The sequence below is a fragment of the Brachyistius frenatus genome, unplaced genomic scaffold, assembly GCF_029030835.1.
Source record: "Brachyistius frenatus isolate BFR_SWC_R1_liver_20210118 unplaced genomic scaffold, ASM2903083v1 Contig_90, whole genome shotgun sequence".
Classification (NCBI taxonomy): domain Eukaryota; kingdom Metazoa; phylum Chordata; class Actinopteri; family Embiotocidae; genus Brachyistius; species Brachyistius frenatus.
In genome coordinates this window covers 1188291-1213268 of record NW_027210689.1, presented here as the reverse complement: position 1 = coordinate 1213268, position 24978 = coordinate 1188291, and the positions used below count along the sequence as shown (strand labels likewise).

At 40.9% G+C, this 24978-nt stretch overlaps 2 protein-coding genes across 2 annotated transcripts; both read left to right on the top strand.

Moving 5' to 3' along the window:
- Positions 1 to 4410: 4410 nt before the first annotated feature.
- Positions 4411 to 10124, top strand: unc119c (unc-119 lipid binding chaperone c). The gene is made up of 5 exons (XM_069710223.1): positions 4411 to 4546; positions 6345 to 6458; positions 8554 to 8644; positions 9289 to 9461; positions 9662 to 10124. The coding sequence occupies exons 1-5, from the start codon at positions 4411 to 4413 to the stop codon at positions 9793 to 9795; spliced, it is 648 nt and encodes a 215-aa protein (XP_069566324.1). The 3' UTR covers positions 9796 to 10124.
- Positions 10125 to 11516: 1392 nt separating this feature from the next.
- Positions 11517 to 23630, top strand: tspan4b (tetraspanin 4b). Its single transcript, XM_069710174.1, has 8 exons — positions 11517 to 11853; positions 14771 to 14840; positions 15082 to 15273; positions 15397 to 15471; positions 16455 to 16550; positions 19690 to 19803; positions 20770 to 20853; positions 22809 to 23630. Exons 2-8 carry the CDS (start codon positions 14772 to 14774, stop codon positions 22875 to 22877), a joined length of 699 nt encoding a protein of 232 aa, XP_069566275.1. The 5' UTR covers positions 11517 to 11853; position 14771; the 3' UTR covers positions 22878 to 23630.
- The last annotated feature ends 1348 nt before the right edge of the window (positions 23631 to 24978 follow it).

The following is a 24978-nucleotide window of genomic DNA, read 5'->3' as shown; positions in this document are numbered from 1 at the left end:
TCAGGGGTTTCAATGAAAATCCACGGTCCAGAAAATCCAGTGTACATGATGAAAGCTCAGCTGTACAGCATGCATTCCTCATTTCTAACAACAGCCCTATCAATCTCATGGAGAGATTTGCTGTGCAAGTTGCAGGCTACCATTCACTGCACCCCTGATGGTCTATTTTTAACAATCCCCGACCACAGGGCACCCAAATATTGCAATCTGCTGTTGACTGTTGGTATTGTTGGACACTGCCTAATTTCAACATGGAATCTTTCTTTCATGTTTCAAATATTCAGAAAATAGCTAAATTATCACCAGTATGTGCAACATTGATGTCTGCTATGAGACCTGTTTTGCAGTACCATGGCACAGCAGCCCTGAATCCTCCTGCAGAATACACACACTCAGTTAATGTATTTTTTTTTTAACACAAAACAATAAATAACATTTGATCAGGCATTGTTTATGGGTCCACAAGGGTGTGAACGGAAATTGTGTGAAGCTAATTTGTCTTTTCGTTATGTTGCAGTGGCCGTCTCACTCTCACTCATGAGCCACAGCATGTTGGAGAAATGTTGGCAAAATGCCAGTCACTGAGAGATACAAAAATATCTCTCAAGGTCAGACTATCACAAGTCTTGGTAATTATTTGTTTATGTTGCAATTAAATGAACATGTTGCAGCTTCAGCAGATACCTTTAAAAAACAACAGCCACCCCATCCACCCCATTATGGACCCCCATCTGACCTCTCTGAAGTCCCCTCAATCCTCTGGGCGAAACACAAAAGTTATGTGGGTCTGGTGAGTTCTGCTCAGCCTCATGAAGTAACACTCAAAGCTAATGCTAAGCTGCCTGTGATCAAACAGTATCATTTGCCTCAGAAATCAATTGAAGGAATTGAGCCTGTTATTAAATCATTGTTAGATCAAGGTGTTTTGATTCAAACATCCAGGCCGTGCAACACTCCTATTTTGCCAATTCCTAAACCAGGGCGTCCAGACGAGTGCCGATTTGTGCAGGACTCGCAGGCTACTAATAATATTGTCGTACCAACAGCTCCAATTGTCCCAGATACCAACTCAATTCTCATATCATTACCTGCTGATTCCACACACAACAGTCATTGACCTCTGCTCCGCATTCTTTTCCATTCCTTTGCATCCAGACAGTCAGTATCTCTTCGCTTTCACTTACAAAGGAAAACAGCTGGACATGGCTGCCACAGGGCTTCATTGAGAGCCCGGCGGTGTATGCAGCTGCGGTGAGAAGAGACCTTGAAGCGTTGGAATTGCTGGCAGGGAGAAGCCTCATGCAGTATGCTGATGATTTGTTGAGTGCGTCTCCCTCTAAAGAAGCATGCAGAACTGACTCTCTTTTGCTACTTCAGAGATTGGCTGAGTGTGGACACGGAGCATCGCTGGCGAAGCTGCAGTTTTGCCTGCCTGAGGTTATGTATTTGAGTCACGTGCTGAGGAACGGTCAGCGTCTGTTGTCACCAGGCAGAGTGAAAGACGAAAAAAGAAATGCACAGTTTCCTCGGCATGGTTGATTACTGCAGGCATTGGATTTTTAAATATGCCGCTATGGACTCACAGCAACACTTCAACAGTACAGTGGACAGAGCCAATGTGCAAAGCTTTTCAGGATTTGAAAAAAGCACTCACATTTGCAGCTGCTTTGAGCCTGCCAGATTATCATCAGCCTTTCCATCTGCACGTGCACGAGAGGGATGGCTTCACTACAGGTATCCTGCCTCAGCATCATGGGTCTCCTTGCAACCCATAGTTGCTTATTACTCGTCGCGGCTGTCACCTGTAATCCTTGGCATGCCAGGTTGTCTCAGATCAGTGGCCGCTGTGGCCATCATGATTGAAAGTGACTGTGTAGTGCATTTGTCTCATGCAGTCCTGCAAATTTCAAACACCTCCTTCCCTCTGCATATGACAGCGACACGTTGCTCAGGCTACGAGGCTATCATTTTTTCAAGCCCCCACACCACTTTAAAGCATTAACCACCTCTCAATCCAGCTACTCTCCTTCCTTTGATTGACATTGACACTGATCATGATTGCATTTCAGTTATTGATATGACTACATCGCCGATATAACTACATCGCCATGGCCTGATTTAGAGCAGACACCTATTCCTAATTCAGACCTCATTATTTACACTGATGGCTCTGCTTGTAGACTATCGGACAAAAAACAGCTTGCTGGTTAAGCAGTAGTAAATGATTGGGAAGTAATTGAAGCTCGTGCATTAGCTGATAGTACGTCTGCCCAGGCTGCAGAACTCTATGCACTCACAAGAGCAAGTATCTTAGCTAGAGATAAGATTGTGACAATTTACACAGATTCCAGATATGGTTTTGGAGTTTCTCATGATTTTGGGCAAATATGGAAGGTTTATAACATCCTCTGGAAAGCCAATTCAATGTCATGCTATGTTAGCAAATCTGTTAGATGCCATCTTGCTTTGTGCTCAACTGCCAATTGTTAAATGCGCTGCTCACACAAATAATTCTGATCCAGTTTCAAGAGGAAACGCGCGGGTTGATTCTGCAGCCAAACAAGCCACTCTTTCCTCTTTCTCCATGGTACATTAATGTGTCTCCACGCAGCCGTCAAATCCACTTTGTCTTCCTTCTTGTAATGATGTCGTGGCAAGGCAAAACCGCGCTGATGAAAAAGAAAAGAACGTGGGTGCGAAAAGGTTGCACACCGACCCAGGAGTCTGACTTGCAGCTCCACCTCAATGGACATCCTGTTTGTCCATGTTCTCTCCTCCATGTGATAGCACATGTTGCTCATGGGCCCTCACAAAGGGTATAGCTGACATAATACATTCACAATGGTTTGCACCAGGTATCACACTGATTGCACAAACACTAGTGGACATTACATGTCAGTAAATATGCAAATAGACTTTGTACATATGCCAAGCTGTCAAGGTTACAAATGCATGTTGGTGATTGTTGACATGTTTTCCAAATGGATAGAAGCATATCCCACAAGGAGGGAAGATGCAAGAAGCGTGGTGAAATGTTTGTTGAAGGGAGTGATACCGAGGTTTGGAATACCACGGGGAATAAACAGTGACAGCCTTTGTGTCTAAAATAACACAGGGTCTTGCAGTTGTACTGGGGTTCCAGTGGCAATAACATGTCCCATATTACCCACAGAGTTCAGGTCAGGTAGAAAGACTGAATGCTACCGTGAAAGACAAACTGACAAAAACAATGATGACAACCAGGCTAAAATGGCCTAGATAGAATAAAGATCAATGAGAACATTGATCTTTATTCTATCCGAAGTGCACCGAATGCAACCACTGGGCTCAGCCCACATTAAGTTTTGATGGGGAGGCCTATGTCCACAGGGGCAAGTCCACCTTTAACACCCCACAAAGTTACTCTACTTTGGACTGAAGAATTCCTGACTAACTGTGTCAAAACTTTAATTGAAATACTAAGGAGGTTTTACTTTCAGGTTTCCAGGAGACTCCTCAAGCAGTCAGAGGAGCCCATTCACAAATTTCAACAAACCCAGGAAATAACTGTCCATGATAAGTGTTGACTGTGGTCACACTGGACACGTCTGCCTCTCTGTCTGGCAGTATTCAGCCAAGGACACGTTGTTATCCTTACCGGAACAAATGTGTTCCTTATAGTTGAGCCCTTGTGAGAGTACAGACAGAGAGGTTTAGCAACCGGGCATGGCCGCACGTTGTGGCCTCTCTCCTCCATCTAGCTGCTGCCAATAAAAATCTCTGCATTGAAACCCAGAACATTCCCCTCTGCCCCTCTGCCTTCTTCACCTAATCTCCACGATTTCCATCACAACATCTCCACGTTGTAGTAAAAGAGTTTCTGGCTCTATTGAGTATCTGCTGCTCACCATTACATCAGTTATTCAGTCTTCTATTTGTGTTTCTTTATTTTATCATTCATGTCTTAATGTATTTGATAAATAAGAAAATAATAAAAGGGACCCACCCAGAACAAAAGTATTTTTTTCCTTTTGCACCGCTGACGTTGTCCAGACTACGTACTCGCAGCTCATCATCATCAGGTGCAGCCGTTGTCGTCTGTGTGCAGATTTAATTGGGGATTGACTCAGATTGCCAAATCCAGACTGAGCTAATCAGTTTAGACACCAGCAGCCTGATCTGGTGGATTATAGTCTCTGCAGCGTCATTTTCCTCACATTGCAAAGAGACGCATTCAAAACAAATTTAACCTGATTTATTCAGACCACTCGCACCAAAGAAAAAAAGGAATTGGCATGCCAGATGGAGAATCAGGAAAACAGCAGAAGTGAAAATGGAGATGAGGAGTGCCTTTCTGAGAATGGAGAGAGCGGAGGGGAGCAGGAAGAGGGAGGGATGGTGGTAGATGAAGAGATGGTGGTAGAAGGGGGCATGGAGGATTGGAACGGCTTTATTTCAGGGGCAACAACTTCAGGTGAAGCGGAGGAAGGGGAGGTGGTGGCCCACTGGAGACCTGGTGAACCAGTGAGCCCACAGCATGTCTTATGGCTGAACAGTTACACTGATGGTGAGTCTGAGAACAGATCTATCATCATCTGAAACATGTTGATGTTATCATGGAGCTGAGAGGAAGACCCCCCCCCCCCCTCCCCTCCACACACACACACACACACCCCATGTTGTTGTACTAAAATATGCTTTTGTGTATATCCCCACACTTGGGGATTTATTTATGTGAAAAACTGCTTTGAAAAATCTTGCTTTGAAGTATTAGATAGAGATTATATGACGTTTGCTAATGTGAGCTAATATTAGCTGTGAGCCACATAAAGTCGATGGAGGGCTGGAGAAAGGGCCAAAATACTATTGTGTTGCATTGTCATGTGTCATCCTATATTAAAAAAAAATACATATTTAAATATTGTGTATACGTGGCGAAGAATATATAATTAAACAGTTTTTGATTGAGGGTCTGTTCTTTACCATAGTAAATCAGAGTGTTCATATTCATTGAAGTTCTTTACAGCTTTATTTTATGACATACGAAAAGCTTGAAGGTATAAATAAAACAATTGTTTTTTAATGTCAACCCTTTTCCAGAGCGCGCGCGCACGCACGCACACACGCACACGCACGCACACACGCACACACACACACACACACACACAACATTGAACCATTGTGTTTTTCTGTGGCCACCGACGTAAAGGATTTTCAAATTAAAAGTTAACATGGAAGAACACTATTTGTTAGTGTACTGAGGGAAGATTCTCATCTGGAACACAGCAGTCCTCTGATTGGTGCACTCCTCTTTCTAATTGGTGCACTCTCTGATTCGTGCACTTCTCTCTGATTGGTGCACTTCTCTCACTGATTGGTGCACTCCTCTCTCTGATTGGTGCACTCCTCTCTGATTGGTGCACTTTTCTCTCTGATTGGTGCACTCTTCTGTCTGATTGGTGCACTCCTCTCTCTGATTGGTGCACTCCTCTGTCTGATTGGTGCACTCCTCTCGCTGATTGGTGCACTCCTCTGTCTGATTGGTGCACTCCTTTCTCTGATGGGTGTTCTCCTCTTTCTGATTGTTGCACTCCTCTCTGATTGGTGCACTTTTCTCTCTGATTGGTGCACTTCTCTCTCTGATTGGTGCACTCCTCTCTGATTAGTGCACTTCTCTCTCTGATTGGTGCACTCCTCTCTCTGATTGGTGCACTTCTCTCTCTGAATGGTGCACTCCTCTCTGATTGGTGCACTCCTCTGTCTGATTGGTGCACTCCTCTCTCTGATTGGTACACTATGACACATCACGTTAAGGCATCTCTGTGTTAAATCAACTATGTTAAAAGAAAAAGTGCATGTTTACACCTGTAATGGTGTTTCCTTCCTACAGCGGTATGTTCTTTACACCAGACACGCCAATTTTGAAAGGAGATTTTTTGCCATTGTGAATCCATCAGTTTGTTCTGAAGAATGAGGTGATGCAAATCTATTTGAACTTTTTTCAGAAAGACTTGCAAATTCGCATCGCTGCTGGTGCGAACAGTTTTGGGTTATGGCTCGTTTATTCGTCACGTCTCCGGTGTGGAAAGACCTTACGAATGTGAAGAAGTCTGATCACTTCATGTCTACTTAAATCCCACATCTTCACATCCACCAATGTTACACAATACCCAACGTAATGTGTCTCATCTGTTAGTGGACATCATTTTTTAGCTCATTAGTGTGGTGGCGAAAAAGCATATTGAGCTTCTCAAGCCAAATTTACTCTTTCCAGTTTCTCTCTTGAATTCACTGCCATGTAAAGTATAAAACACGGCAGAAGATGTTTATTTTTCTTTTACTGTTGTTGGTTCGATGTGTTGCAGAGTTCCTGTGTTCACCCGAGGACAACATCTACAATGTAAACTTCTCTCGCTTCAAGATCAGGGACCTGAGCAGTGGAACCGTCATCCTTGACATCAAAAAACATTGTTCGACAGGTACTTTTTCCATTTTTGTTCATACATTTGTAGAATTGCAGCAGAGTGTTTTTCAATAGAATTGTAAAAGTCTAAAACCTTACTAGTAAAAGTAAAGGCACTTTCAGACACTTTCAGACACAACGCCTCTGCACTCTGGAAACCTGTTATTTCCACTGGCTTGTGCAATGCGCCAAGCAAACCACATTCAGCACAGCACCAAGCCTTTGAGGAATCCATGCATGGCCAGTAGAAAAACCCCTGTCTGAAATCCTTGAAATTGTTTGTGTTTGCATGTGAGAAAAGTATTTTCTTCAGGTAGCTGGTAGGTCGGTAATATGTGTAGTCTGTAGTACATGAAAAACAAAGCTTCGGTTCATTACGTGGTTTATTGAGTGTTTCTTCCAAGTAGCTCTATAGACCTATTCAAGTTTCATAATAGAGAATTGGATTAGTCAGCCATTCACACAGAATATTTTACTACAGAAAGCTTATCACCTTTTCTCCATTTATTTACAGGATGAGTGTGAAAAACTGGTCAAATGTCAGTGACAGATTTACATATTAAGGAGAGAAAGCCCATGTAAGAGAAGAAGAGTTTTGAAATGTCCTTCCTAACTTCCCCGGGTGCTTGAGAGTAATACCAGCAGTCAAACGGCTGCATTAGTCCTGGCTACCTCCATCCAAAATGTATTGGAAAGTATGAATAACACAAGCCTGCTGAAAATGTTAATACTGGCTTTAATTTGTTTGCTGAAAATACATATAAGCTCTGGCGATAGTGAGTAACTGTAGTGTCCAATCTGATCTCAGCCCAGCTTCTTTTTTTTTATGAACTGATGATTGTTTATGTACGTATGTATGACTGGACTGATCCGAAAGTAGCGGGTCAATTTATTTAGACTTTAGTTTATGTTATAACGTGCTTACTTCTGTTTCTAGCAACAAAAAAAAAGATAGAAAACAGCAACAGCAAAACCTTAAATTCAATTTTCAATTCCAAATTATCTATATAGGGTAAAATCACAACATGCATCATCTAGAAGTACTTAAAACAGAACCATATAATATTTTAGAGTTACCTGACAAAATGAATGGTTCCCACATGACCAACAGGTGAAATGAAAAACTACCTTTTAACAGGAAAAAACCTCAAACAGAACCCAGTTTAGAGGTGGGCTCTCATGCAGCTGTTTGTCTTGTAGTTTATCTCCTGTAATTTCCGACACATCAGACCCACAGCTAAGAGGCCCCGCCCCCTGAGATCCACAGCAGCTGAGACGCACTGGAACAATGAATTAATCTGACCCAAATCATTGGGGTTCTGATGTTCGGGTTGCTGTTCTTGTGGTTGTTTACTTGTATATTTTTTGTGACGTAGCCAACGTGTTCATTTGCATAAACAGTGGGCGGAAATGAGATCATATCTCAAGTGGTCACCCAAGGACACACGTTGATGCACAGTAGAAACACTTGGGCCTAAAGTTGGCCACTTTGTGATCCGCTCACGGCCAGGCCGAGATGTCTGGATTGAAATAGCCAAATGGAAACAGCCTCAATGAGTCTGGAGAAGTGTTTTGACTGACATTCACATTTCCAAGAGCCTTAGCATCTCTGTCTGAGGCCAAAAAGGGCAACTGGGTGTATTTTACCTGACATTTCTTGTGTGCAACTCAGGTGCTGATGTTGATTAAGTGATAAAACTTGGAATATTTACTTACGGTTAGATTTTCCGCCTCTGCTTAGTGCACGTCATGCCACAGGAGCAATCTCTGAACTTCACAGACCATATTGGACCTGATCCAGATCTAAAAATCACTATAAATCTAGTTTGATTGATAAAATCTGTACTAACATATCGTAGAGAGGCTAAGACCTATTTTAAACAGATTAAATCGCCACAGCTTCTTCACCTCTTTGCCACATTCACTTTCTTGGATGGTGACTGTCTGTAGACCTCGACTGTTCTGGATTACTAGAAAACTACATTAAAATACAAAAGCAAAGTGATGTGCTCTTAAAGCAAGTGGTGCTTCATGGGGAATTATGCCTTTATTCGTTTTGCGTCAACATCTTTTCCAGTTTTTTCTTAAAATGTCTCTTTATTTTTCTCCAGAAATCCAAGACATCATTCAACATGATACGAGCAGATCCATCCAGTATCACTTCTCTCCCGCTTTTCTGGCCCTCAAAGAGATAGGAGCTACGTAAGTCTGACGTCTTATTTTTAGACCAACTGCTGTGCATCAAGTACTGGAACATATGACGATGTAAAGTCATGAATGAATGTAAAGTTTATGCTTTTCACAATCCCCTCATTGTTTCATGAGAGTCCTACCTTTTAGGTCTTTACACACCGGAGACAAATATTTTGCATCAAAACTATTCACACTGACAGTGACGTGAATTTGCACCCATTTTGATTTTTTTCAAGCTGAAATAGTTAAAAAGGAAGAAAATAGATTTTTTTTCAGAAAAAGTTTTGGATTAAAAATGGGAAACATATCTTTGTAAAGTTGGCACAGCTGGTATTTATATGTACCGCTGTAGGAAGAAAAATGCCCATGGCAACAACAGAAGTCCAAGGAAAAGGTGGGAACACATTTACTGGACATCCCAGGAAGACACTTTCACTCATGTATCACCCTTAACATGCATTCAAACATTTATTCACACCCCAGCTTACTGAGGCAAATGCACAGAGGATCAATTCAAGTGTCAGTGTGGACATAAATCTGAAATGACTTCTTTGTTGTGGACATGCAGTTGATTAGACTTGATGTCCTCATCATATGTCATGACTGTGTATGAAGTGTTTCTCAAAGGTGTCACTCAGCTGTCTGTCTCTCAGGTTGGAGTTCACGGTGGGCAGCAAGGCACTCAACCGCTTCCGCCTGATTGAGAGACATTTTTTCCGAAACCTCCTGCTAAAAACCTTTGACTTTGAGATTGGCTTCTGCATCCCACACAGCAGAAACACCTGTGAGCACATCTACTGCTTACCTGACCTGGAACCAGACATTGGTAGGTTTATACTGTATACTGCTGCTGATTTACACGCAAGTAATAGCAAAATTGATTGTTTTATTGACGTTCCATTGTTTGTATGATAACATGACATGTTTCAGTATATCTGCTTCAGTATGGAAAAAGGCTTAAATCTTACACCTGAAAATGTCTGAAATCTAACTCTAACTGAACTTAATTCTCTTTGTTCTGCTCAGTCGAGGAAATGATTGCCAGTCCATTTGAGACACGTTCGGACAGTTTTTACTTCGTCAACAACAACCTGATCATGCATCACAAAGCCGAGTACTCCTTCAGCCCACAAAGAGAAGTTGACACACTGAGTGAATGAAGCTGGAGTCAATAATGTGTCTGTTTTTATAACATAAACTGTGTTGAGCAATTCGGTCTTTCAGTAATGTAATTACGTTTTTCATCGATAAGTAGTGTTAGAAATGACAATTTGCAGTTTAATGAGGACATTACTGTTACTAATTCCTCTAACACTGTTATTCTGACAGTTTGTCAGCTTGTTTGCCGTCCAATTGGGAGTTAACGCCGGTTGGCGGTGGCACATTCAGGCTTTAGCTACGGGAGTGTGTACATTCAGGAACTGCCTAGAATTGAATGGTGTGTGAACCTACAGTTCAGTTCAGGGCTTCTGGAGAACTATATGCAGTAAACGAGCCTACACTAACTGCTTACGTCTTCAGTAAATTATTTGTAATTAGTAATGAATTACCATTTTTAAGTTACTCGCCCAACACTGTCCACATATGATGCTAACAGTTTGTACAATTATTACTTTGTATGAAATTTTGTGTGGGGAGAGAAAATCTTGCAGATTGTTCCTACTTTTTTTTTTTTTTTAAATATGGACAAAAAAGACCAAGAACAAGTATTGTTTTATTTAAACATTGAAACTTACATCATATTTACATGTGCATTTTCTCTTCGTGCAGCTGTAAAGTGCTAATTGGAATTGTGTTGTATCTATTACAATAAAAATAATTTTCATCCGGTTTACTTGTTTTTTTAAAAAAGAGTAATTAACACTACATTTTTAAGATTTTAAATGAATCATTTACTTTTCTTTTCTTTAGTCCCAAAGAAATTTCAAAAAATTATTTGCTTTCATCCATGGGCCTTAAATACAAGTCACATGTTCACTTTGCTCTGGGCCAAACCACTTATACCGAAACGTATAAACAGTAAGCACACAGTGGAGACAGACATTGCATGTTGTTTTCTCCATAATTCATAGAACCATAATACGACCATAGAAGTGCTCTTCGGTGTCACATCTCACAAAATCTCTTAAGTTACCTGTATTCACCCCTGGTTTCCTTTTAGTTTCATTTCCTCTTTTATTTTGAAAATACTCACCGTCTCTCTCATTTCAGACACCGTAACTTCCGGTGTCTCGTGTTTTCCGCTGTCGTTCATTGTCATTCAAGGGGCTTTCTTAATTTTTACTATTTTATACATTATAAAGGAATACTGAAGACATCAAATCTATGAAATACAGCATATGGAATTATGTTATAAACAAAAAAATGTTTTGCATTGAACACTTTATTCTCTCAATCAGCTTAATGAGGTCATCACCTGAAATCGTTTTTTTCAAACATCACAGTGTGATGTTGAGCAGATCCATGCAGACATATTAACTTCAGCAATTTCAAAAATAGTCAAAATACTGAGCAGTGGCGAGACAAAGAAACTTGGAGCCTTAGAATTATGTGATCATTTATGAAAACGTTGTCTTTATGGCTGCTGATTAGGATAATTTTTCCCTTGTGTGAGATGCAAAGGCAATGATTACATCAGACTCTGAAGCGCGATCATATAGAATCACTACACATTTAGTCAGGAAGTGTGCATGTTTGTGTGAGCATTAATGTCTCCTGTTTGTAAGAGAAAACAGGAGAGTGATCTGATATTTCTGGAACAAAGAAAAGCAGCAAGATGAGTAAAAGAGGATGAGGTTTGGAGTCTGTGGCCTGGAGGAGGGACAAGTACTGTGAATAAATGGGAAAGGGGAGGGAACTTGGAGAGAAACACGCAAGAACACACATCTGGAAATAATCGAGCAGAGGGAGGGAGGAAGACAAAGACACGGTTGTGCCAGAAAAAAGGGAACAAAACGAAGAGAAAAACCTCCAAGATGGAAATTATATAAAGTCAGTTTAAATTCAGAATTCTGTGAAAAAAAAAGAAGATAAGTTTACTGGGGAACGTGACCAGACACAGTTTGCCAGTGAAGAAGAGGAAGAGAAGAAAGGAAAGCTAACCCAAGCCAAAGAAATCTGAAAGGAAAACTGAGTAAAGGTCCAAACCAGGAGGTAAAAGGAACCCGGATTTACAAGAAGAGTGTTATAAAAGACAAAGATTTAAAACTCATCTTCAGGTAAAGTTAATCTGAACTGCAGTTTTGACTCCACAGATTCATAAACAGAAATGGTCTGGAAATCAGAAACTCAACGCTGTTTCACCAGCATTTTCAACTATGTTTAAATGAATACGTATTTCATCCCAATGATGCGTTGCAATATAGTTTGCATGTGTTGAATAAAATGATAGGCTCTGTATTTACTTCTCCCATGAGACACTGTTCATTAGGCTGTCGAGACTGTAAGGAAGGGGGGTGGAGTGGGGATTGGGGACCAAAACAAGCAAACAAATAAACAAACAGACACCATTTAAAGACATACATCTTCTATCACGATGTAAGGCAGCTGTATATCATACCATTAAATTCAATTATATTTCTATAGCTCCAAATCCTAACATGAGTCCTCTCAGGGGGTCTTTACATATTCAGGTGGAGATGTTCCAATAATATAGAGAGAAACCCAACAGTTCAATCATTCCTACATAGGAAACTATGTGTTTTTGTTCTTTAGTTTGAAGAACTTGTTCCCTCCACCTGCTCTGATGTCACTTTGTAAAAACAAACCCGAGTGGACTCATCAGAAATCGGAAATCGATATTAAGAGAATAAATTCAAGCTCTCTAAAAGACATGAAAAACAGGACAGAGGCCATTTAAAACTGCTCACACTGTAATGTCCTTGGAAAGCAGGTCAGTATGAACAAAGCTGAACAGAAAGTTAATTAAAACTTAGGAGACATTCAACCTGAATGTGCTCTACAACTGCATGAAGTGTATTAAATACAGTAAAAAAGACAGAGGGGCACATTTTAAACAGCATATGTTAGAGGTGACAAATGTATTAACTGAAACACGACTGCCTTTTAATTTTACACACGTGAGAAACACCAATAAAAAGAGGTGTGAGATTTATTACAGCAAATGCACAAAATGGGCAAAAAACAAACATCTCCTTTCTTACTTTTATACAGCTGGTACAATCTAACCCTTACTTTTATACAGTTGGTCCGATCTAACCCTTACTTTTATACAGCTGGTACAATCTAACCTTTACCTTTATACAGTTGGTACAATCTAACCCTTACTTTTATACAGTTGGTACAATCTAACCCTTACTTTTATACAGTTGATACGATCTAACCCTTACTTTTATACAGCTGGTACGATCTAACCTTTACTTTTATACAGTTGATACGATCTAACCCTTACTTTTATACAGTTGCTATGATCTAACCCTTACTTTTATACAGCTGGTACGATCTAACCCTTACTTTAATACAGTATAATACAGCTGGTACGATCTAACCCTTACTTTAATACAGTTGGTAAGATATAACCCTTACTATTATACTGCTGGTCTGATTTAATCCTTACTTTTATACAGTTGGTACAATCTAACCCTTACTTTTATACAGTTGGTACAATTTAACCCTTACTTTTATGCTGCTGGTACGATCTAACCCTACTTTTATACAGCTGGTACGATCTAAGCCAAACCCTTACTTTCATACAGTTGGTACGATCTAACCCTTACTTTTATACAGCTGGTATGATCTAAGCCTAACCCTTACTTTTATACAGCTGGTAAAATCTAACCCTTACTTTTATACAGCTGGTACAATCTAACCCTTACTTTTATACAGTTGGTCCGATCTAACCCTTACTTTTATACAGCTGGTACAATCTAACCCTTACTTTATACAGTTGGTACGATCTAACCCTTACTTTTATACAGTTGATGCGATATAACCCTTACTTTTGTACAGTTGATACGATCTAACGTTTACTATTATACAGCTGGTACAATCTAACCCTTACTTTTATACAGCTGGTACAATCTAACCCTTACCTTTTTGCAGTTGGTACGATCTAACCCTTACTTTTATACAGTTGGTACGATCTAACCCTTACTTTTATACAGCTTGTACAATCTAACCCTTACCTTAATACAGTTGGTATGATATAACCCTTACTATTATTCTGCTGGTCTGATTTAATCCTTACTTTTATACAGTTGGTACAATCTAACCCTTACTTTTATACAGTTGGTACAATTTAACCCTTACTTTTATGCTGCTGGTCCGATCTAACCCTTACTTTTATACAGTTGGTACGATCTAACCCTAACCCTTACTTTTATACAGTTGGTACGATCTAACCCTAACCCTTACTTTTATACAGTTGGTACGAGCTAACCCTTACTTTTATAGTGTCATAGGCAGCTTCTACTGCCTTTATATGAGATGTTTGTGTTTATTATACATAAGCCACATGAATAATGTCTTTGTGGCATGCTGGATGTTTATGTTATGCTAACCATATTTTTTAAGTGGCCTTCCAGCACCAACCTCATGTTTTTCGAAGCATGGTTTCCTCGCAATTTTGCTTTGTTGGTTAAAGATCTGCGCTCTGAGTTCTCCGGCAGGAGTCATGGGAAATGCCTCTGGGCATTAAGGTCTAGTGAGTAGGGGAGGGAGCTTCCTTCCTCTTCCTGTCAGCAGTTTGACTTCCTGTGTGGGGTCAGTGGTCGGTGTGAAGACCACTCAGTCAGGGATAAATCACACTTCCAGTATACGATCATGTTTGCAGACACACAAACACACACCATCCACATTGGCTGTAAAGTGACTTCCTAAGATGATACCAGGGCAGGAAAATGGGCACAAAATGTAAAATTTTCCAATTGTGTGACCAAACACAGCTGGTTAACACACCCATCTACTCTCCAAGAAAACCCAAAACTTCATCATAACCATCATTGAAAGACAAGGTGTTATGTATTTACTCAGTCAGTTAAGTGGCCAGCCATGAGAAAGAAGAAGATATTGAATATTTCACACATTTTAGTTAAAGAGTGAATAAAGTTGCTGCTGATGCGAAGCCTCATTTAAACACAGTTCTGATGCTCCTCTCTTTACCTCTTTCTTCTGCAGGATGTCGGCGTCTTGGAGGTGTTTATGCTGCGTCAAATATTTGATGTTTGTCTTCAATCTCATCTTCTGGGTTAGTATTTGCACAAGTCAGTTCCAAGCTGATGTCATATTTAGTTAGTTCGAATTATCTAAAGATTAAATATATTTTGAGATTTTTTTTCTGCATCCTCTACCAAATTTTGTTTTGCAAATGAAATGAAACGATTCAACACAGTTCCATAGACGTGACAAATCAATCAAACCTTATGCTGCTCTGACAATTTTACACCATTGCTATAGTTTGACACAGCTTTTGACTTTACATTTCAAAGCTTGGAGGATGTGGCTTGTTCGGCGTCGGAGTCTGGCTGTCCTTCACGCAGGCAGAGTTTTCCTCTCTTCCTTTGTCCTTCCCGTCACTCTCAGCTGCCAATCTGCTGCTTGTCGCTGGTGGTATCACCATGGTGACGGGCTTCCTGGGTTGTCTCGGAGCCCTGAAGGAGCAGCGCTGCCTGTTGTTCATGGTAGGACGTCCACCTGACAGAGAACTTGTAAAATATTCTCCTCGAACAAGACGATGGGAAATAAGTATATTTACCAGACTATATTTTAATTTCAGTCTCCAACTGCTCTTCTACTTTCTGCAGTTCTTTGTGATCCTGTTGCTCCTGGTCCTGACGGAGGTGACTCTGGTGTTGGTCATACACATCTTCCATGATAAGGTGAGGTCATCATCTCCGAGGTTCAGTTCAAAGCTTCATGTTTTTATTGTCAAGTGTTTGATAAAATGTAAATAAGAATAAGATTAGAATAAGAATTTAATAAAAAAGAATAGATTAATTCAAAAGTTAAATCTCAGTAACCCACCTACTGTATGATTAATAGTTGAGAAATGTTAATCTTGAAATTAGCAAAAAATTAAAATAATTTTGTTGAAAATGAATAGATTCATTTTTTAATCAACTGACAAAAATATATTTTTTCTATAATTTTGATGATTAATTGAAAATAGTTATTAGGCAAAAATCAAATGTGAGGTTTTTCTTCAAATTTAAAAAATCTTTTATCACTATATTTGACATCACTGGGAATTTGACCACCTCATTTCACTTCAATTCAATGTATTCATATTGCACCAAATCAGATCATAAGTCATCTCAGCGCACCGGGTCCAGACTTGAGTCTTACAGAGGGGGAGACTTATAGAGACAAAACTCAACGGTTCAACAAATATGAACTTGCATTTGGCATCTGTGGGGAGGAAAAAACTCCCTTTAAACAGGACACCCTTCACCAGTGACAGTCTCAGATCTTCGTCAGCTCATTGGGGTTAGGTCGGAGAGGAGAGAGAGAAAAGAACAGCGTAGAGCACCAACAAACAGGAAATGGTGGGCAGGTTGGTGGGCCAGTAATCTCAGATCAGAACCATGCAGGTACAGGGTTTTTGTACAAAACCCGTTCATTATTTGTTGCTCTATGTACACACGACCAATATCAGCAGAGGCTCTAACTTCCTCTCACAATCCAACACGAAATAACTTGCAACTCTAAATTGTGGTAATGTGAGTGTGAGTGGCTGTCTATGAGGTGACCTACCTGGATGTACGCTGCCTCACTGCAGAAACTAAATATGTATAGATAGAATAAATGGAGGGACTGTTTGAAGGAGTAATAGTGTATTTTTTTTCCTTACTCTTTTTGTTAGCTGGATTCCAAAGCACAAGGTGAATTAAAAGAAGGTATGAAGATTTATGAATCAGAACCTGGACTGAAAAAATCATGGGACAACGCCCAGAAAATGGTGAGCACTTCTATCAACGATGCATGGCTTCTTACACTTACTTGCTTCTTCTTACTCTTGCTAAGATGGCGCCGCGCTCATGGCAGCCTGTTGCAGCAGCTCCCCTCCCCGAGTGTGTTGTTATTAGTATTTTTTAAGCCTTTCTCCTCTCTTCGGAGTTTTTTTTTTCTTTCTCTCTTGTGTTAAGTTAACGGTCAGACAATGGACCGTAATTTTTCCACGTTTCTGGATGGGGGCACTGTTATTGTTTACTCGCGTGATCAGCTGATCGCGCTGAGTAGCCCTCTACTGCTGCTGCCCGGAGCGAGGCCTGAGATCCCCGTTGAACTTCGGAGAAGATGCCGGGGTTGCAGAGCTGGAGCTAAGCTAAAGGCGGAAAGGAGGAAATACAAACCATCGGTACCGGTGATCTTAATGGGGAACGTGAGGTCGTTGGCCAACAAGACGGACGAGCTCGGCGCGCTGGTAAAGACCCAGAGAGAGTACCGGGAGTGCAACATCATGTGTTTCACCGAGACATGGCTGCACTCACATTTCCCGGACCACAGCGCGGCCGTACCCGGCTTCAGGACTGTTCGGGCGGACAGAGACGTTGTTCGGAGCGGCAAGAAGAAAGGTGGAGGGATTGCAGTCTATGTGAACGAGAGGTGGTGCAATCCCGACCACGTGTGTGTGAAGGAACGTTTCTGTAGCCCGGACATTGAACTTCTTGCCGTGGGAATGCGCCCTTATCATTTGCCGAGGGAGTTCACGTCCGCCATTGTTATCGCTGTGTACGTTCCTCCATCAGCTGACGCAGAGGCAGCAGTGGACACCATCCACTCCACTGTGGCTAAACTGCAGACTAAGCATCCCGGTGCGTTTTTGGCAGTTACTGGAGACTTTAACCAGTCTGGATACAGTACTGCCAACTTTGCACCAGTATGTGAACTGCCCCACCCGGAACAATAAAACTCTGGACCTACTGTATGCTAATGCCATGGATGCATACAGTACTACTGCCCTCCCCCCCTTGGTAGATCAGACCACAACCTGGTCCTGCTGACACCAAAGTATGTTCCTCTGGTGCAGAGGCAACCTGTGACCACCAGGACTGTGAGGAGGTGGACACAGGAGGCTAAAGACGCCCTGCAGGACTGCTTTGAGTCCACGGACTGGGATGTGCTGTTTGGACCACATGGGGAGGACATCAACAGCATGACGGACTGTATCACAGAATACATTAAATTCTGTGAACACACCACCGTACCATCCAGGACTGTAAAATGTTTCCCAACAACAAGCCGTGGATCACCAGTGACCTGAAAGTTGTTCTTAATAAGAAGAAAGCAGCCTTCAGGTCTGGGGACAGGGAGGAGCTCAGGAGAGTTCAGCGCCAGCTGAGGTCCTACAACACCTCTTCAACCTGAGCCTGAAGCAGGAGGAGGTCCCAGTGCTGTGGAAGACGTCCTGCCTGGTTCCTGTCCCCAAGAAGACGACTCCATCTGGCTTCAACGACTACCGACCGGTTTCCCTCACATCTCATGTGATGAAGGTGCTGGAGAGGCTGGTCTTGGCCCACCTCAGGCCGCTGGTGAAATCTTCACTGGACCCTCTGCAATTTGCGTACCAGCCTCATGTGGGAGTGGACGACGCCATCATCTACCTGCTGCAACGAGCTCAGTCTCACCTGGATGGAACCGGTGAATCTGTGAGAATCACTTTCTTTGATTTCTCCAGTGCATTCAACACCATCCAACCACTGCTACTGAGTGAGAAGCTGCAGGTGGTGGGGGTGGACGCGTCCACCGTCTCCTGGATCACTGACTACCTGACAGACAGACCACAGTTTGTCCGTCTGGGCAGTGTGCTGTCTGATACGGTGGTCAGTGGTATTGGAGCTCCTCAGGGAACTGTTCTGTCTCCCTTCCTGTTCACCTTATACACCACTGACTTCCAGTACAACTCAGAGTCCTGCCATCTGCAGAAGTTCTCTGATGACTCTGCAGTGGTCGGATGTATAAGGGATGGACAGGAGGATGAGTACAGGGCAGTAGTGGAGGGCTTTGTGGAGTGGGCGGGAAGAAATCACCTGCTCCTGAACGTGGCCAAGACCAGAGAGATGGTGGTCGACTTCAGGAGGAAGACGACGACTCCACAACCGCTGAGAGTTCTGGGAGAGGAGGTGGACATGGTTGAGGAGGACAAGTACCTGGGTGTGTCCATCGACAACAGACTGAACTGGAAGACCAACATCAACGCTGTCTACAAGAAGGTGATGAGTCGACTCTTTTTCTTGAGGAAACTTCGATCCTTCAGTGTGTGCAGCAAGATGTTGGAGATGTTCTACCAGTCTGTTGTGGCCAGTGCATTGTACTTCGCTGGGGTCTGCTGGGGGAGCAGCATTAGAGCCGGTGACACCAACAGACTTAACAAACTGGTTAAGAAGGCCGGCTCCATCATTGGCTACAAACTGGACAGCCTGGAAAAGGTGGTGGAGAGGAGGACGCTGAACAAACTATTATCCATATTGGATAATCCTGTCCACCCTCTCCACCACCTGCTGCAGGGACAGTGGAGCACTTTCTCTAAAAGATTCCTCCAGCTCCGCTGTCACAAGGACAGATACAGAAGATCATTCCTGCCCACTGCAATAAGTCTGTACAATAACTTACCTCTGGCAAAATCCATCACAGTACAATAACACTGTTGACTGTGTTTCTTGGTTCGTTTGTATATAATATATATAGATATATAATGTACTGTATATACTGTGCATTTTATATTTTTTACTGCTATTTACTGCTATTTTATTGCTTTTCTATTATTCTATTCTATTATTTTGTTCTATTATTTCTATTATTATCTTATTGCTTCTGTATGCTGCTGTAGCGAAAAAATTTCCCCTCAGGGATTAATAAAGTAAATACCTACCTACCTACCTACCTACCTACCTACCTACCTACACTGTATGAATATAGAATTATACTTGAAGCAGCAGAATAAATGGTATACAAAAGACTGGTATTATCAAAATGTGATGTCAGTTTATTCTCAGTATCCCTGTGAAACATGTTTTCTATACTGACCAGTAAAAAAGCATGTACATGGGTCATGTACTTGACTCACCTCTTTGTATCTTTATGTTCTACGTTCCCAGTTCAAGTGCTGTGGTGTAACCAACAAAACAGACTGGTATGACGTGCTGAATGGAACGCTGCCCTCATCCTGCTGCTCGGTCGGGATTGAACATTGTGTTGACGGATGGAGTGAGGTTGGTTCGCTGCTCAGCTGTAAAGGGGGGTGGGGAATGGGGGTTGGGGGGGGTACCAAGAGCAGAGAGTATTAGCTAAAACATCAGTGACTAAGTTGCTGTTATTTTTTTTAGATTAATTTAGATTTTGTCTAAGTAGACAGAACCTAAATTTGTTGCGGCTCTTATTTCCATGCATCTGAATGTGCACACGTGAGGACACACTTTGTAAAGCATACAGTACACAGAGTGATGAGGACCACAAGTTTGAGAACAGCCACCCACAAAGTGTGTGTTTTGACCAGCACAACGATAACCTGGTGTGTTTCCAGTGAACCACCTCTGTTTAACCCAGTACCATGGCAACGTGTGAAATAGACACACCCATCCCACTATGGCAAAATGTGAAATAGCTACGCTTTGGGCTGTCTAGGCGTGAAATTTAAGCATTTTCCTGTAGTGGATGAAAAATAAACTTGCTGCCTGCTTTGAACCATGTTTCTGGGAAAATTTTACTTTTAGCAAAAACAAATAGTTGGGGTTAGGAAACCAAAAACAACTCGTGAACAATTTTGTCATCTCTTGAATTTGAACCTCATCATTCAACATGTGATGCCACCACTCCACCCCTCCTACCTCCTACCTCCTACCAAAATGTTCTTTTGTACTCAGCCTAAATATCTCTGTTGCAGTCCCTTGGTTACATGATCCTTTGTGACTTGACATTTACGCCCGTGTAAGTTTCTCACTTACAAAACGTGTAACTTTCACCCCAAAGCGTGGCTATCTGAAGCAGACAGGTGTGGCTATTTAATGCTTCGCTGTGATGCTGGGTTGCTCTGTTCCACTGACAAACAGATGTATGATAAGAGTAACAACGCAACATGATATCAAACATCTTTAATACTAAACTGGAATTATCTTTTAAATAGCTGAGATGGTCCGCCTTACTCCCTCACCTCCTCTGTCTCTGTATGTCCTCTGCAGCCGTGCTATCAGAAGGCCAGACAGTGGCTGCTGGATAACATCCCCTCTGTCCTGGTGTTTGGCGTCTGTATTGGAGTTGTGCAGGTAGTTATCTCCAATATTTATTCATCAGTAGTTTTACATATATTCATTCTGTCATGTGAAAAACTTGTATCTTTAACCCTTGTGATTCCCCCCCTCCCCCCCTCCCCCCATCTTTTGGGCCCTTAAAACCTCAAAACCAATTATGACAGAAATACATGTTTTCTAGGCGGTGCACTTCACACTATGCCTGGCAGGAGGGCGTGGGCTCTATTTACAAAAAAAAAAGTTTTTACTGTTAAGAATACTCTCCTGTGCACACTCTTATGTATAGCTTAAGGTGTTTGGACCGTAGACTAGATATAAAAGTGTTTGTCGCTTCCAGGTCTGAAAAATGCAGAAGTACCTTAAGCTGCAATACCACAGAGTGCCACTAGAGGTCAGCTCCAAAAAACCTCTGGCTCCATAGACTCACATTAAACTTCTCTCATCAAATACAAAGTCCATAAAATGTCTCCACCAGTTATCTCGGTGCTGTTAGCTAAAGTCACTCCTTATTAGTTTTCTGGAGGTCCATCTGAAAATAATCCCTCATTAATTATAAAATAATAATAGTCTTCAAAAAGACGCGTTTTTTGGGGGGCGTGTCTGTTTGATTGACATGTCTGTGGTGCAGTCAGGTTACAGCTATCGGTGGGTGAGAAGTAGTATCGTCAGGTCTCCAATCAGATCAGTCAGATCCACTGCTTGCTCCTCCCCTAGCTTGTCCAAATATGGTCACTTCCTGCTCCAAACCGCTCCAAACTAGCAAGATGGTGACGCACTGGAGGCTTCATAATGTTCACAAACCAATGGGTGATGTCACTGCTGGCTGCTGATTGGTTTGGACCATTAAGGCTTTCATGCTAGAAGTTATAGCATCAACATACCCACCTTTTCCCAGTGTAGGTACTGCGTTGGGCTATAGGCATCATATGCTTACATTGTGTTAATATGGGCTCTTGTGAGTGTGTATGTTTGGGGCCTATCACATGTCTTGTATGCAAATTATCATACATTTTAATGTAATTTAAAAAGAGATAATAAAACATCTCAAATATGTCGTAAAATGTAAGTTTTAAAGTGTCTGCAGAAATTTACAGATCTACCCCATTCCATTTTAATCCTGTGTTCAGAGTAAGCGTTTGCTAGAAATTGGTATAACAGAGGCATATTTACATTTGGACATCTACAGGAGCACAATAACATAAAATCCGTTGAACAATTGAAATCATCTTGGCCTCCTTCAGTGCACATCTTTGAAAATTACAAGGTAGCGATTATATCAGAGTATAAACTTACCCGTTCAGAGGATAGCAATAGATATGATCTATCTATAATTAAACATTTAAATGTTTTAATCTAGATATTATTTTATTCTAATTCACCTAAAACTACCTTTTTGCTGCCAGTGAGGAATTTATGCTCGATGGTGTTGTATTGTATTGATAATTATTGTATTGCATTTTTTGTGGGAATTAAATATATGCCTTAAAATAAATTACAAAGGCCACATGTACTATTCCCACTGCATTGAGAAATAGCCGCATTCTCAGCATCGTAAGGTGACAACCTAGTTTGAACAAGGAGTCAAAGGTCAAAAGGAAACATCCATTTTTATTCTTTGGGGGGACCACAGCTTTCACCATTTTGCAGTGCTGTGATTGCAACTCCTACCTAATCCTCTGTGATTAGTATGTGTGGCCATTTTAAATTGTTGGTCACTCTAATTTGCATGAGACCAATGGGTGGTTTCAGTGTCATCCAACTGTTACCTGTATAAAATCAGGGATACCTCCACTCTGACCGTCACTTGAACAGCGAGGAAATGTTTCTCCCTCCAACCTTTGAAAACCAGTTGAACTGATTCAACTCTCTGGGATTTTATACCTGGATTATTGGGCATGCATCAAGATATTCATAAAGTTTTATACTTCTGCTGAAGTAATTGACCTGTACATCTTCTCTTCTCTTGTCAGATCCTGGCACTGGTGTTCTCCATGCTGATGTATTGTCAAATTCTCTGCGCTGAGAAACACGTGCACTGACTGCAGACCAGCTGTTCACTCACCAGTAATGGGAAGTTTATCATAAAGTCCTGATCTGAATTTGAAAAACTCGTTGGATTATAAAGTGCCCTTAAAATTTGCTGAAACCATCAGTGGAAATATCCAACACTGGCACTATACCCAGTAATAACAGAAGAGACAAAGCTAATCCAACATCATTAGCTCTGTTATTTCCCTATATACACTCTAAAAGCCTATAAATCTAGAGGCTTCTACATTTACAGATTTTATTTCATCTATCAAATATGACATTACAATTCAATTCATTTTCATTTTTCCATGATAATGTCAAAAGCTGCATAAAATGCACTGACCCAATAACCTACTCTATTTCATTAGTTCCTGATACATTTTGATAAATATTGTTATCATGTCATGTGACCAGAGAGTATGTGGCTGGTAAATGAAGTGCTAAAGCTAATACCATGAAGCTCCTCATATATTCATGTTGCAGTGTGTTGAATGTGTAAGATTTCATTTTACCACTAAAATCCATTAACTTCCTGATAAAACAACTTCCAGTTTGGTACATTGCTCCTGCAGAGCAACCTGAGGGGAACCGCTGGGTCCAATGTATCTTATAGTTCAGGGGGAAAAGACACACACACACATCTGTCTCCCCTTATTTTTTTTAGAATATTTTCTGATTTTAGAGTGTTTTTCTGAAATTTGTTATAAATGATCTTGAACATATTTCTGTGTAAATAAATAAGAATAAAAGCGCTCTGGGTATCCAGCTGGGATGGCCTACTTGTCAAAAGCCTTTTCCTTATCATAGTGCTCAAGTTCACATACAAACTTAACCAGCAGGTTCTTAAGTTAAGGTTCTTTCATTCTTTTGTCTTCTTAACATCCTGGATAAATAATAAAATCCATCCATTCATTATATTTATCAGCTTTATTCCTGTAAATGGTCATGGAGGGACTGGAGCCTTTCCCAGCTGTCTGTAACAGGAAACCAACACAGAATTAACTTTTGAATCAGCGTGTCTTTGGACTGTGGGAGGAAACACCCGGAGAAAAACAGGCACAAGGAGAACCACTGCACCACCTGGACACTGAAATTATGATCAGTGAGTAAAGTTACATAAAAAAACAAAGAAAACAAGATTTCTATGTCGCACTAAGTTCACTTTCTTCATAACTTCAAGCCTTCAACTTTTTTCCTTTCATATGCATCGTTTGTGATTCTGATTTTACAGCTGTTCAGTACTCCTGCTTTAATCAAGTATTTGATCTAATTACTACTTTAACATTTTAAAATATGCTCATAGTAACTCATGGTATTTCTCAGCCATTCTCCATCCTTATTTGCCTTGGGTTAATCCAACTTCATCTTTTTTTATTGGAGTATATCACGTAGGTCATATGTTCTGTTGTAGCTCAACAGTCAGATATAGTTTCTCATTTTTCATTTGTATATGTTCATAGAGCCTGTTTTAATCATACAGTTTGGTGATGTCAATGATTGCGAGATATTTAATGTAACTGTTTTCAGATTCAAGAGATTCTCCAAATATGGAAGAGTTTTGTTTTCCAAGTCAGAGGTCATGCACTTGTATTATTGATCAACTGAGGTAGGTAGGTAGGTAACTACCTCTTGTGATCTTCCCCACTATATATGCAAATATGCACGTAAAATAAACATCAAGTAAATAAAAAACATGAATATGTAGAGAAACGAGAGGAGTTGAAGCAACAGATTGGAACATCCTGACTCACTCAAACCTCATTTTAATGCTCCACCATATTTCACATCTGTAATTTATTACTGTCAATTATACAATCTGAATTACATTGTCATACAAAATCCGAAGTGATCTTAAAGGAATAAATCATGTCATAGACCAACTGCACTTATTTTCGTTTTCTTAAATTCCACTTTGTTGTGAAGCACAATGGGTTTTACATACTTCATGTCAAGCGACTTGGTAATAAATAACTTGTAAAAACAAGTGACACTAAAGTCATGATCATATTATGTATAGTTTTATATCCATTGGCTTTAAAATATGGCTTTAAAACAACATGAAGGAGTTCACGTGTGGTTTCACCTTTTAAATAGTATAAAGAACACAAA

What these genes read in the sequence shown, in the direction of transcription:
- unc119c (XM_069710223.1), top strand. Translation starts at nt 4,411, where the DNA reads ATGGAGGATTGGAACGGCTTTATTTCAGGGGCAACAACTTCAGGTGAA. An exon ending in CAAAAAACATTGTTCGACAG is followed by an intron (nt 6,459 to 8,553) that starts GTACTTTTTCCA and finishes ATTTTTCTCCAG; the next exon opens with AAATCCAAGACATCATTCAA. An exon ending in CTCAAAGAGATAGGAGCTAC is followed by an intron (nt 8,645 to 9,288) that starts GTAAGTCTGACG and finishes TCTGTCTCTCAG; the next exon opens with GTTGGAGTTCACGGTGGGCA.
- tspan4b (XM_069710174.1), top strand. Translation starts at nt 14,772, where the DNA reads ATGTCGGCGTCTTGGAGGTGTTTATGCTGCGTCAAATATTTGATGTTT. An exon ending in TCTTCAATCTCATCTTCTGG is followed by an intron (nt 14,841 to 15,081) that starts GTTAGTATTTGC and finishes TACATTTCAAAG; the next exon opens with CTTGGAGGATGTGGCTTGTT. An exon ending in GGGACAACGCCCAGAAAATG is followed by an intron (nt 16,551 to 19,689) that starts GTGAGCACTTCT and finishes CTACGTTCCCAG; the next exon opens with TTCAAGTGCTGTGGTGTAAC.